This window comes from Lissotriton helveticus, chromosome 4_2 (genome assembly GCF_964261635.1).
Source record: "Lissotriton helveticus chromosome 4_2, aLisHel1.1, whole genome shotgun sequence".
NCBI lineage: Eukaryota > Metazoa > Chordata > Amphibia > Caudata > Salamandridae > Lissotriton > Lissotriton helveticus.
In genome coordinates, this window is record NC_136064.1 from 88902817 (window position 1) to 88916818 (window position 14002).

General features: G+C 43.3%; 1 protein-coding gene across 1 annotated transcript in view; it reads left to right on the forward strand.

Moving 5' to 3' along the window:
- Window positions 1-632: 632 nt before the first annotated feature.
- The window catches only part of IGBP1 (immunoglobulin binding protein 1), a 51867-nt gene continuing 38497 nt past the window's right edge, over window positions 633-14002 (forward strand). The window contains exon 1 of the mRNA XM_078640167.1: window positions 633-952. Coding sequence (XP_078496293.1) covers window positions 738-952 — 215 coding nt within the window. The 5' untranslated portion in view covers window positions 633-737. The remainder of the gene's footprint in view (window positions 953-14002) is intronic.

Here is a 14002-nt window from a genome sequence, read left to right on the forward strand (position 1 = left end):
CACCTGGCTCAAGGACTTTCTATTTATAACAATATGTTAGAGGAAAACATTTTCAAATGTGTTCTACAGCTGCCCTAATAAATTCCGGAGTGATAATTAAAGTGAAAAAAACAGAAAGACCATGTTAAAAATGCATACAGATGAATGATTTCATGTGAAGTTCTACTTAAGAATCAGGTCCAGGCCTTTTGCAGAATATAGAAACAGATGTTCTAATATCATTGTTACGGGGGTTAGGCGGAGCAGAAATGCGTCTACACTTTAAATACTTCTTAATGCAGTGCATATTCTGATGGATTGAGGTGACACCCTTTCGCATGTTAAAGATTTATTTTTATTTTTAATGCTATTTCTCGTATATTAATATTATGTTTATTGGTTGATTCATATGCCAAATATTTTTGAGCCGGTGTCCTGGTCCCAAGCCTGGCGGTGGCTCGCCTCTCGCCACCGCTATTTTCTAAATTACCGTTTACTTTGGAAAAGCAACATAGAGTCATGTTTGAAGATGGCCGCGCGGTGAGTGACTAATGTTATATTGCTACCGCAGGAAGCTCGCCAGGCCTTAACCAAGATGGCGCGTTCGCGAGGTCTTAACTAAGACGACGCAACTGACGTCGATTACCTTCGGAACGATATCACCTTAACTAATATGGCGTCCTTGGTGCAACACTGTACGGGTGCTGCGCTGGTCCCATTCAAACCGTTTTCGCCTTTCTCCTTCCGCCCGCTGTAACATGGCGGCGGAGCTGTCCTCTCCCCCGCCGGGCTCGGCTGATGAGTCGGAGGCCCCGAAGCTGGCCGAGCTGCTGCAGTCGGGCTGGCGGCTGCTGGAGGCAGTGGAAGGCAGCTACGAGCCCGCGGGCTCCGAGCCGCTGCAGCAGCAGGTGAAACTGGGCCTGGCCAAGCTGGAGCAGGCGACGCGCATGGCCTCCGAGCTCGATTTGTTCAGGTAGGGCTGGGCTGGGCTTTTCTCCGGGCAGGGACAGCACCACAAGCTCGATGGGGGTGCTCGTGAAATGGGAGAGAAGGGTAATGTACCTTTTTTTGCCGTTTGCGGAGCCCAACACGGCTCACAAGCAGGTGGAGGCTTGTTATTCCATAGTCTGAGCCAGAGAGAGTTATTATTGGGCAGTACAGTGTAGCAGCCTACCGACCTGCAGCCCGAGGTTCAGTGTATTGCTATCTGACCACATCATTGCCATGGCACCCATGTGAGCTGTAATGTGCCTTTTGGAGGTTCCCTGAAAGGCGTTGATCATGTTATTCCAACTTTAAAAACATCCCTTATTGGCTAATCAAATACAACATTTAGTTCACCATTGGCTTAATTTAATGAATTCAGTTGAGTGCTATACAAGGTGTTGGAAGGCACAGTTTCTGAATTAACTTTACTCCTCCGTATATTTCTGAACTGCTCTGTGATTTATAGTTGCAGAGTAATCTCATGGTTTTTGTTTTGTTCGTGGAGATTCCCGTTTTCACAAGTACCTAGTTTTTGGTTTGAATTTGAGTGTAATTTGCATTTTTTAAGGGTTCTTATGTTTGCATATCAATGCCTTTTACTTGTGACACTTTGACTGACAGTTCATAGCGAATAAAGAGCAGTCATGACCATGCAATACATAGCTGTCAAGTTTTCAGGTTGCAGATGTGTGATCTTATTAAAGATTGTGTGCTTATGAGTGATATCCCATACGTTTTGTGTGACACTGAAAGCTTCACACACAACGCATTTTCTGTGTGAATGTAAAACATAATTCTGATTAAAAGCAAACAGAAACATCCCTATAATAACATTACAATTATAAGATAAAAGAAAGTATTCTCATTAGCACAACATGATGCTCTAGAAGTACGTGCAACTTTATTTTCGTTCAGATTTTCTCACTTGACACTGAAGCCGTGCTGCTCACTGGCAGTAGACTGTCCTTGAGTTTAAAGTTATCTGCAGAACAGGTACTCCACAATATCAGCCTCGTAAAACAGTGCATACTATTCGGAGTTGTGACCATGACAAGAGTTTTGACCTTTCCATGTCCCTTTATTATCTATCTGGGCTGCAGACACTTGTAGGAGTTGTACTGATAAATAACGTTTTCCACTTGGTTTTAGACATAAAACGACTTCTGCTGAGCTTAGAGGAGTTCTGAAAAATTCCGTGCCAAAATGTCCAGTGCAGGAATGATTAGCGATGTGCGTTAGTCTGACCCATGATGTGGGCAAGGTTAGTAATAATAAATGGTCCTGTATTGCTTATGCACACCAGGCATCATATTAATGCCCATTCCCCAACCTGGGTTCAGAAGAGACCAAGCCATTTCCAGATCACAGGGCTGCTGGCATGAAGAATTCGAAGGCAGAGGAGATCTATTGTTTTCTCCCTGCTGTGAACGCTACGATAATTCCAATCTCGAGTTAAACCATTTTCTTGAGTTTTTTTTCTTTGTTTTCAATTCAAGTAATATCTGTATTAGAAAGTATTAGATACCTTCTGTGTGTAAACTGCTGATAAAACATGGACTCCTCCATTGTAGATGGACATTTTATGTTATTGTTATTATCTTTACAATTGAGTTATCCATTGTAGGCTAGCATTGCTCTTGATTATGCACTTGTCACCATGACACCCTCCTATGGATGTCCACTTGTCACCATGACACCCTCCTATGGATGTCCAAGACCAACGTGGCACCGTCCTTTTAATTTAAATATGTGTAGTTAAGCTTACTTACATTACGCTGGGATAATTTGGACTAAGGAGATATTTTCTCAAACCGTTATTTGCTTTGAAGAGATTATTGGCCATATTCATATAAAAGCCCAGGTCTTGCATTGTTGTCCTGAGATTCCGCCCTTGCAGTTATGGAGGATATTTCTGGAATTCTTATCAGACCTTCATTGCGACAGTGCACAGTATCGTGCACACCTCATTCTAGTTGTTCACAGCATCTGACATGCAACTACTTTTGTGCTGCCTGCTCCTTCATTTATCCCCTATGCTGACATGTTGGGGTAAGCCCACTGCTGAAGTAAATGCTGGGTTCTCGCACCACGTCAGCAGATGGGTGATTTCATGGACCCGACATTCCTCCAAATCTTGAAAACGAACCTAACTTTATCTCGAGGGCAAACATGGAACATTACATAAACAAATTGTTCTTTTCTTTTACTGTCGGGTACCAGACTGATAGACTACAAAGTCTTGGTGCTTCTAGAGGGAGTGGAGATTGGTCTGAATCTATAGCGATGGCCTCCTTGATGGTGTGGAACATAAGAAAGGCAGCTCGCTGTCTGCAACTTCTTGAAAAGGCTCCAGCTGAGGGCAATCCTGCACTGTTTTCTTTCAATGACCTCACAATTGTCACCACTGGAGTGGTGCGGTGAGGTAGTTTCAACCATAGGCGATACCATCTACCCTTCTCGGAAGACACATCGCAGGTGATGAGTGTTCTCTTGGTGTACTGACACAGTGTTCCTCTTTACCTAAGTGACCGTCCACAGAGTGGGGTCAAACAGTTGCTTGCACTTGCTACCAGTAATTTTGTTGCTGCAGCACGTAATTGCTCATCTTTATGTTCCAATCCTTGGCAATTAACTGGTTGGTTTGCTTCTCCTTTCCTTGTGTGAAACTCCATAATGAACTTGTACGAAGCCCACTCCAGGGTGTCCTTCTCTTCTTCGATTTTCATTGCTTTAAATATGCACATACATTTTTCAGCTTCACCACTAGCCTGAGGCCAAAGTGAAGTGTTTTTTTTTTCTAAGCTTAACATTCATTGATTTGAGGTATTATCACAAAAGCGTTATGGTATATTTTCGCCTGCACACCGTTTGTCCCTAGTGTTAGGTATGCTCACTCTTTTGGGTCAACCGCAGAAACCCAAGTCTATACATATAACCAAACGAAATGAGGAGCACAACCGAAATGTTTACAAGAGTCCAAAAAGATAATTCGTTCTTTTTTGAATGCGTACTCTGCCGGAACAGGATTCGCTGGAAACCCAGGAGACTTCACGCTCTCTGCTAGCAACAGCTTTGCGGGATAGGGCCGAGAATAGTGAGGCCTGAATAACAGAGGACCGAAACACTAAAACATGCTTATAAGAAGAGGAGCACAATAAATATAAAAAAGTGTTGAAAGAAACAAGATATTATGAAGAAAATTGGTTGCGTCATTGGCGTGCACAGCAGATCTTGAACCAATAGAGGAATTGGATGAGGACTGAAAGAGTGTATGAAGAATATTGTACAGACAAATGGTGTTACAGGATAAGGCCTCGAGAAACAAAGAATGCTGCCCTGAAGAAGTCCCAAACTAATAGGGACGAAACGCGTAGGCTGTTCAGCCTGGATATGTCATCTTGCTTTTACTTGAGGATCATGAATAAAAATTGATGAAAAGGAATCAAGAAGGATGATGTGTAGTATATGATTGTTTGCTGTCATGAGCTTCGTTATCAATTGGGTCATGAACATCATGATATGAAAGATCTTTTTGGACTCATGTAAACATTTCGATTGTGCTCCTCATTTTGTTTGGTGATGTGAGGTATTGGCTGAACTCATTACAGTGATTACGGTCATTGTTGGTGCAGATTTCTTGGCAAAACGTGTGTTGCGAACATTTTCTTCACTGTAGGTATTACCGCCTCTGTAGATGTGGAACAGTTAGTCTACAGCAACCAGATGGGCAAGCTCTCAAAATCCACGTGATTCTGATCCATGGAGTATTCAGTGACTCTTTTAATTATCAAGAGGGGGGTGGATCACTTGTCCTGCTGAACCCGGATTAATCGGTATTCGGTGCGTCCCTTGGTAAAAGAACCCTCATGCCCTCGAGTTGATCAACGTAAACAAGCGGTATATCTTGTTTCTCCGCTTTTGGCACTCGGGTGTCTGCATAATCATCGGGTTTTTTTAGGTATGCAGCCTCCACCCGGAGGTTTTTAGATCCAAGGTTTTGCAGTAGTGTCCAGTGATAGTGGAAGTGGTGATGTTTAAAATAACACAGAGTCCAGAATTTGAACTTTATTGATCTGGGGTCTGGGTTAGCAAAGTTGAAAACTTTTTGGTATGCGTAATGGGAATATTAGGATTCTCTACGCTACCGGTCTTCGTGTTAATAAAATGGTCGACATGTTTCAGCCCTTTCGTCAATCGATCAGTGGGCTTTCTTCAGGACCAGGGTGAGTTAGTGTGAAGAAGATAAATTTATCCCTTCATTTCAAAATTACACATTTCGTGCCTATAGAAAAAGATATTGCCTTGGAGTTAAAGGACGTCTTATTTTGTGTGAATACATTCTAAATGTGAATGGTTTAAAACATTATATACAACATTTGATACTAGTTCGCCCACGTTACCACTTCAGGCAACCACATACTCTTATCTAGCTATTTCAGGTTGGGTTATTCTACTTATTCATTCTATCAGTTTCCTGTTAAATCACATTGGACTGAAGTTCTTGTTCATTTTGCAATTATATTACTCTCAATGTAAATGAGCTCAAAGTATAATTTGTAAGACTACCACTAAACATGAGGGAATTTTAAAACCTCTTCTCTTCACACTTTAGTAGCTATGTTCAACATCTCTTTTGCCACATCTATTTTTCACTCTCTAAAGCGATTTTATTTCTCATCCAGCTGTACAAAAAATGGTCACAACTAGTAATCGTTCAACTTAATATTAAATACACTCTCGTGGGGTTGGGCCATATTATTGAGCGTTCTGCTGCGTATACTCGTTAAAGCAGTTTTGACAGTTCTAGGTATTCCCATCATGGCACCTACCTTCCCACGTTTTATTACGTGCTTCCTCGGGTCCCCATTGAGTCTTATGACGGCCTTTCTCTACATTTCAAGAAGAGAAGGGGTTGTTTAGGGCCAAGTTAGGGGTTGGTACGTTACTTATCTTATTTGGTGCGTCCTCGCCGATGTTTACCTCGTGGTCCGTCTTACGCTACTTGTGCTGACTCTGCCGTTGGAAACCCGGTGTGGTTTCCCGGCCTGACGGCACCTATTTCATTCTCCCAATCTTCATGATAAATGAAGACAGACTTCGTGTTACTGTGATCCAAGGGATGTTGTACGAGGAAAGACTTACCTACTCAATAAATTACGTTTTGATGAAAAATTACGTTTGGGACCATTGTTTATCGGATGATCTTTGTGTTTAATTAATTTGGCAAACACTTAATATTTTGTATTTCGGTCGTAAGTTTAAACCATTGTTTTCCTGTCAAATTATACGATTGTATGATTAATTGATGTGTTATGAGTTGGGAATTAATGGTTAGAATTTTACAAATTAAAAAATTAATCACAAGAGTAGGGAGGGCAATGTGTCCTTAAAAACTGTGCTTAGATAATCATTATCTTGACGAGGGGATATTCATATGTTTATGTGGTCATTTGAGTGAGCTCATAGTTATGGAGTAATATAGTGTCTATCGGTGCATACTTGCCCAAGGGACATTATCGTTCAATCCTTGTACATCTGTGCCCAAACGGTGTACCCATCTTTGCTCTTTTTCGAATAGGATGCGTTCCGCATTATGATGTACAAGGATTGAACGATAATGTCCCTTGGGCAAGTATGCACCGATAGACACTATATTACTCCATAACTATGAGCTCACTCAAATGACGAAATACAAAATATTAAGTGTTTGCCAAATTAATTAAACACAAAGATCATCCGATAAACAATGGTCCCAAACGTAATTTTTCATCAAAACGTAATTTATTGAGTAGGTAAGTCTTTCCTCGTACAACATCCCTTGGATCACAGTAACACAAAGTCTGTCTTCATTTATCATGAAGATTGGGAGAATGAAATAGGTGCCGTCAGGCCGGGAAACCACACCGGGTTTCCAACGGCAGAGTCAGCACAAGTAGCGTAAGACGGACCACGAGGTAAACATCGGCGAGGACGCACCAAATAAGATAAGTAACGTACCAACCCCTAACTTGGCCCTAAACAACCCCTTCTCTTCTTGAAATGTAGAGAAAGGCCGTCATAAGACTCAATGGGGACCCGAGGAAGCACGTAATAAAACGTGGGAAGGTAGGTGCCATGATGGGAATACCTAGAACTGTCAAAACTGCTTTAACGAGTATACGCAGCAGAACGCTCAATAATATGGCCCAACCCCACGAGAGTGTATTTAATATTAAGTTGAACGATTACTAGTTGTGACCATTTTTTGTACAGCTGGATGAGAAATAAAATCGCTTTAGAGAGTGAAAAATAGATGTGGCAAAAGAGATGTTGAACATAGCTACTAAAGTGTGAAGAGAAGAGGTTTTAAAATTCCCTCATGTTTAGTGGTAGTCTTACAAATTATACTTTGAGCTCATTTACATTGAGAGTAATATAATTGCAAAATGAACAAGAACTTCAGTCCAATGTGATTTAACAGGAAACTGATAGAATGAATAAGTAGAATAACCCAACCTGAAATAGCTAGATAAGAGTATGTGGTTGCCTGAAGTGGTAACGTGGGCGAACTAGTATCAAATGTTGTATATAATGTTTTAAACCATTCACATTTAGAATGTATTCACACAAAATAAGACGTCCTTTAACTCCAAGGCAATATCTTTTTCTATAGGCACGAAATGTGTAATTTTGAAATGAAGGGATAAATTTATCTTCTTCACACTAACTCACCCTGGTCCTGAAGAAAGCCCACTGATCGATTGACGAAAGGGCTGAAACATGTCGACCATTTTATTAACACGAAGACCGGTAGCGTAGAGAATCCTAATATTCCCATTACGCATACCAAAAAGTTTTCAACTTTGCTAACCCAGACCCCAGATCAATAAAGTTCAAATTCTGGACTCTGTGTTATTTTAAACATCACCACTTCCACTATCACTGGACACTACTGCACAACCTTGGATCTAAAAACCTCCGGGTGGAGGCTGCATACCTAAAAAAAACCCGATGATTATGCAGACACCCGAGTGCCAAAAGCGGAGAAACAAGATATACCGCTTGTTTACGTTGATCAACTCGAGGGCATGAGGGTTCTTTTACCAAGGGACGCACCGAATACCGATTAATCCGGGTTCAGCAGGACAAGTGATCCACCCCCCTCTTGATAATTAAATGTTAACACAAGGAAACTGGATGGATCAAAAGATTTCCTTCTCCTTATATTGATCATGAGTATTCAGTGACTCTTCTGAAAAGATGGGAGCGTGGGCTTAAGGTGTTCAATTATTTGGAACGACAGACCTGAGGTAATAGCCCAATCTACTTTACAGTCCGTTTTGAGGAATCACACTCTTTTTGTCTAGTCACATCTTTATTTTTACAATTCATTGGTCTCCATGTGCCAAGTCTAGGACGTGTGGAATTGGAATATTTAATAGGACCAGTTGCCTGTCTCTGAGGAGTAGCCCGTCCTTGGCCAGGGACGGCTCATCTCTCACCTGGTAGAGAACTCACAGCCATGTCTGGGCATTTGGTATACAGTAAAGAAATATGGTCATGAGGACCTAGATCCATGCTTGACTAACTAGTCCTATACACTCATCTTCTTGGCAGGCCGTTACTATCCATTGATGGGTTATCAGCCCCTGCCCTACCTTGACAATTATCAAATGAACATATACTCTCAGTTCATTCAGCTCGATTCTCTTTATCTTTGGTAAAGTCTCTTGGGTGTATGGACAAATAGTCTGCTGAGTTCCTTTGACCTGGCCGATACACAACCTTGAATGCATACTCTTGAAGTTATAGTATTCGCTTTTGGATGCAAGGTGGTGATTTCAATACAGTTACTCTGCATAGGGAGATGAGTGTTTGCAGTGCATCTCTACTCGGATCCGGTTGCCTTACCAATAAACATGGAAGTATTGACACCCCCATAGCGTAGCAATCACCTTTTTTCAATATGAGAGTATCTCTGCTCCTTTACAGTCAAATCTGTGCTTGCGTAGACTACTGGCCCCCACTGCCCTGTTTTTTTGCAGCTGTGTCAGTGGGACTGACGGTGACAAGAAGTTCAGTGAGTATGCTTTGGTCATTGTACCTCGTCGTCATTCTCGCCGACAGAGCTTCTTTGATGTTCTGGAAAGCCTCTTGTTATTAGAGCTCCCAGGTCCACTGGGTTTTAGATTTTAGGAGGCATTGTAACATATTTGTGTTTGTCCAATTTGGAATGAAACCTCCACAGTACATGACCATACCTCTAAAGTTTGGATTTCATTGATGTTTTTGGGGCAGCTGTCATCTTGATCTCTTTGACTTTCTTCATGTCCGTAACAAACCTGTCGGCGGCAAACGGGTATCCAAAGAAGTTAGTGCCTTGCTTCAAAAACTCAAATTTGCTATTATGCAGGGTCACTCTGCCTTTCTTTGACACTAGTCATGAGGCCTCTTATGGTGTGGTTGTGTTCTTCTGCAGTGGTGATTTGCTGGGGGACGTTACTCCCATTGAGCATTGTAGGGAGCCCATTCAGTACTTCTCTTATGCACTACTGAAATACTCCTGCTGCGCTGGAGATCCAGACATTGAGACGTTGATAGTGTCTGAGCTCAACCCATATGGAAAGGGTGGTTATATATTGTACTGCCTCAAGTAATTTATGAAATTTCATATGGTGGTAACCTGTAAATGTAAATGTAAATGTAAATGTACAGGAATTTATATAGCGCAAATCACCAAGCGGTCTCTAAGCGCTTGCTTAGGGAACCCGTCCTGGTATTCCCCTGTGAGATAACCCTGGCAGGGTATCCGCAAGGTGAAAGCCAGGCATCCCACCGCGAGGGGCCGTTGTGGAGATTAAGCAAGCTATTGCCCAGAGTCGCAGAGTGTGAACCCGTGAATCGAGTAGGCACCGGAGCGAGAATTGTCGAGTCCATGGACATTTTTTTTTTTTTAGGACTCAAGACCCCGCCGAGCCGGGAATTGAACCCTGGTCCCAGGCTGACCTCTGCTTCCAGGTCTGCCTCCTCTAACCAGTGAGCCACACTTCTCCAACCTGATCGAGATCAGTTTTGCTGCATTGAGTATAAAGGGGATGCTTGTCTGAGTCCAGTAAGCAAGTGAAATGTAGTCAATGGGTGACTGGTGTGTTCACTTGAGATGCTATCCACTTGATACTGGAGCTGATACAGCTCCTTTTTTCAATTTTCATAAGTTGTGTATCGGTCTAATATTAAAGCAGTTTAATTTCCCTTGCTCATTTTAAAACTCACAATATCATCTGCAATCAGGTTTATGTGACGCTCTTTCTTTATGCCTTTGTTAGGCAACCGTATGTCCACACACATACCCCCTTCTCCTGGCTGTTTCGTTTTCTGGCAATGGATTTTTGTTTAAGAGCAGAATTGCTCATTAAGTGCAGCAGCAAAGTTATTGTCTAGGCCTTTGTCAGATAGGATGTGAAACATCCTGCAGACTTCATCACCAACGAAGTTGAAGGGCAGAGGCTGTTTAGCAGAAGATTCAGTTTCTTTTGTACCACAAGTAATTCTCAAACCTTACAACACAGGATTGCAATCGTGCGGCTGTGGAGGAGGGAACAGTGAACATGTCAAAAAGCTGAATTATGGCAGCAGCGCTGGAGAGCGTGGTTGTAAACTGCAAAAGTTGTGTAGGGTCCTGCCAGAGCCTGGATGTGAGGATTTGGGAATTCTACCCCTGCAGTTAGTTACCGCAAATGGGTGGCAGCAGAACTGTGCAGAAGCGTAGCAGTGGTACCCACATACAACTACTAGGGACGTCTGCGTTTAGACAGATACTGAAGTCACCAGGCATTGTACGTTTAATGGAGGCTCAGGTTGGCGCAAACCAGTCAAGTCACCTTTGTGTTTGCTGAGACGTCGACTCTGCAGTGGGGAGGCGTGCGCTGCGTCTGAAGTGAAGAGCGGCTTGGGTGCCACGTATAGAGTGAGCCACTGGGGAAGGAAGATGGTGTTGGGCCAACCGTGCAGGCAGCATGTTGGCTGCGATGCGACTCCCGTGGAGTGGGGCAGCAGCAGATGAGTAGCAACGTGAGAGAGGCTCACCTCCTTACCTGGTTGTTGTGTGGCCCCACAAGGCAGCGAAACACAATGACACGCACACACATTTCCAGTGACTTCCAGCGCAAACCTACTTTCGAGCCACCCACATGTTTAGGCGCAGTGCTGAAATGTGTTTGGGGGAGCCCACTGCTGATGTAAACTCGGGGGTCCCCTCGCTCCAGGTCCGCAGATGAGGGACTCAACAACCCAGAATCTGGTATTCTGAAAACGCAGTTCCTGTGTTATCCAAACACAAGTCTATGACCAGCCCCAATAGTTACCAAGCAAATTCAACCATATCTTCGTTTTACCTATGTAGCTGCAGTGCTTGGCTCAGTTGCCCATTACTAGGTTCAACCTCTTGCCGTGCTTTTAGCCCCTCACTCAATTGCATCATAATTGCTGCTGAGGGCTGGCTAAGCAGTGCAAATGAAGCCGTTTTTTACGTCAAGCATTCGAGACCTCTTATATATACCATAGTATATACTTATATGTTTATGTACTTTGTGGCATCTGGAGATCAGCCTTAGGACTTGTCTGCTTCTGCTTAGGGACTTTTTTTCTTGGCAACTGCCTCTATTTACCTTCCTTGATAAAAAAGGACCAGCAGAGGTCAGTAAAATACCAGAATCACTTTAGCATTCTCTGGATTCCAGTCCATAGAAATTGTCTTCCACGAGCACCTGTAGACAATAATATTTTTTTCAGATCTTTTATTTTCAGTGATATGACCACCAAGAGCTTTAGACTATACCATTTCCTTCTAAAAGGCAATATTTCTCTCCATGTGTTCCCATACCTGGCGTGTCACGCAGTTTGGTGCTTCCATTCCCTCCATGTTAAAGAACAGTAATGTTTCAGCACGCAGGCTTATGTGCTGCATAGCTAAGTATATATAAGGTCCCAAAGGCGAGACCGATTGCATTGCATATGCTTGTTGCTGCCTGTTCCTGCCACACGTGACTCTTGAGGTTAAAAGTAGTGCAGGTACATGGTAGCAAATCTCGAGCTGCAGTTAGTAGCTACTCACCCGGTTTGCCATCCATGGAGTTGAGATTAAACTAGTTGTAGTCCATCCTCCCCTCAAAAGCCAACAAATATTTAAAAAGAACCTTTGGTGTAATGAAATCTTGGCAAGATTTTAAAGAAATATTCATTTTTTTGGTGTAGTTTAGACCTCGATCTTTGAAGGCATGAATCCACTTATCATAGGTAGAAGGTAAATAAGTACTGGCAAAGGCTTTCCGATTCACTTTGAATAGGGAGTTCTTTTCCCCAAGCTTCAGAGGGATATAGCCAGAACAGGAACCACAATAGTGTCATCTTTCCTTGTACAAATAGAACAGATGTTTCATAACATTGCAAGCCACACTTGACACGCACACAGAGAACAGGTATAAAGCAGACACCAGCAGTGCAAGCTCCCCTCGCGCTAAACTGGTACAGTTAGTGCAGTAGCAGTACAAGCTCCCCTCACTATAACACAATTATTGCAATGGCAACATCTCATCTGCTTAGGCAGGAATTTGGATACTTACGAACATACATTAATGAAGTTATGCAAGTTTGAGTAATTCCCAGTAGCAGAGTAAAAGCAGTTTCAACTGGCAAATTGATTTACAGCTGGCTTCCAGAAATAATTGGTCAAATCCAAGATTTTTTTTTTTTACAAATTCCACGCAGTAGGACACAAATAATAAAAGTCTACGAATATTCGAACTGAGAATACACAAATTATGAAAATGGCCGTTCTCCCATATTCTTTCGCTCTTGTCAGTCCAAGTTCACGGGGGAGGAACATGGCGGCAGGCTAGCGGCTGCTGCGAGGCTCTACACCCTGGGCACCGAAATGGATTATAACGCGGTTCTCTGGCACTAAATGTCCAAGGACGGCATATCGGAGTATACGGTGAGGGATACACTGTCATTTTCGCACTGAAATTTACGTGCGTTGTCGAGAAAAGAATTCTTGTTTGTTTCTCGAGGTTTGAGATCCCCGGCGATAGGACCCAGCACCAAGATCCTGCAGGAAATGTTCGAGCGGTGGTACTGCAGCGACGACCGTGGTCAGCTGTGCAGAGTATTCAGCTGTGGCTGCGGACGTGAGAGCGACGCGATTGTATGCGGTAAGACGCGGAAGCAGGCAAGCGGCGCTGACAGCTTCGAAAAAGAAAGAGCAAGACCGGCAGGTCTCAGGGTTAGCTGCTCCAGGCTGTGGTTGCGCTCGAGGTGGGCACTTCTATTTTACGGCAGAACGGGAAAAAGTGTTTGCTGCGCGAGAGGTCGACACATTGAAAGACGGTAAGGTGACTTTTGAGTGGGGCGTCTGCATGGGGGCAGACAAATTGAGACTTACTACAGCCCCCTGCATCGATAGAGAAAGTGAGTGTGCCTAAAGGCAGAGGAAACAGCAGTATTGCTGTCATAGCGGAAGGGGGCCCATATGACGACTGCCCAGTAAAACAGGTCAACAGGCAGCTTACTAGTCTTAAAGAAAAAGTTGCTGAACCAAAAAATCGCTATCAGTTAAGATCAAAGTCAGAACTTAGAAAACAAGGGGTCTGGAACCTCCCAGGCATAGCGGACAGAAACGGCCCAACTCCTCTTTCCCCCCTCAAGCAGAAAAAGAAGACTGGGACTGGAGGTGGTGGTGGAAGAGGGAAAACTAAGTTAACCAAAGCGGTTAAACAACCACAGATACTCAGAGGTACCCCCTCATTAAAGAGCTTCTTTAAAATCATGGAGTCAGCAGTTAACTTTAAGGAAAAGGCAGCGGTACAAGCAGATCCCAAGGGCGCGGAGGAACCCGAAGGGGTGAGGGATAAAGACCCTGATGGCTCGGATAAAACTATTGTTTCCCCGCAACACTCCTCCTTGCTCTTACCCCTGATGAATAAGTATGCCGTATTAGATCTAACCCTGGGAGGTCAAGAAGCAGAAGTAGAATCAAGGGCTGATAATTCCGCCGGGCAAG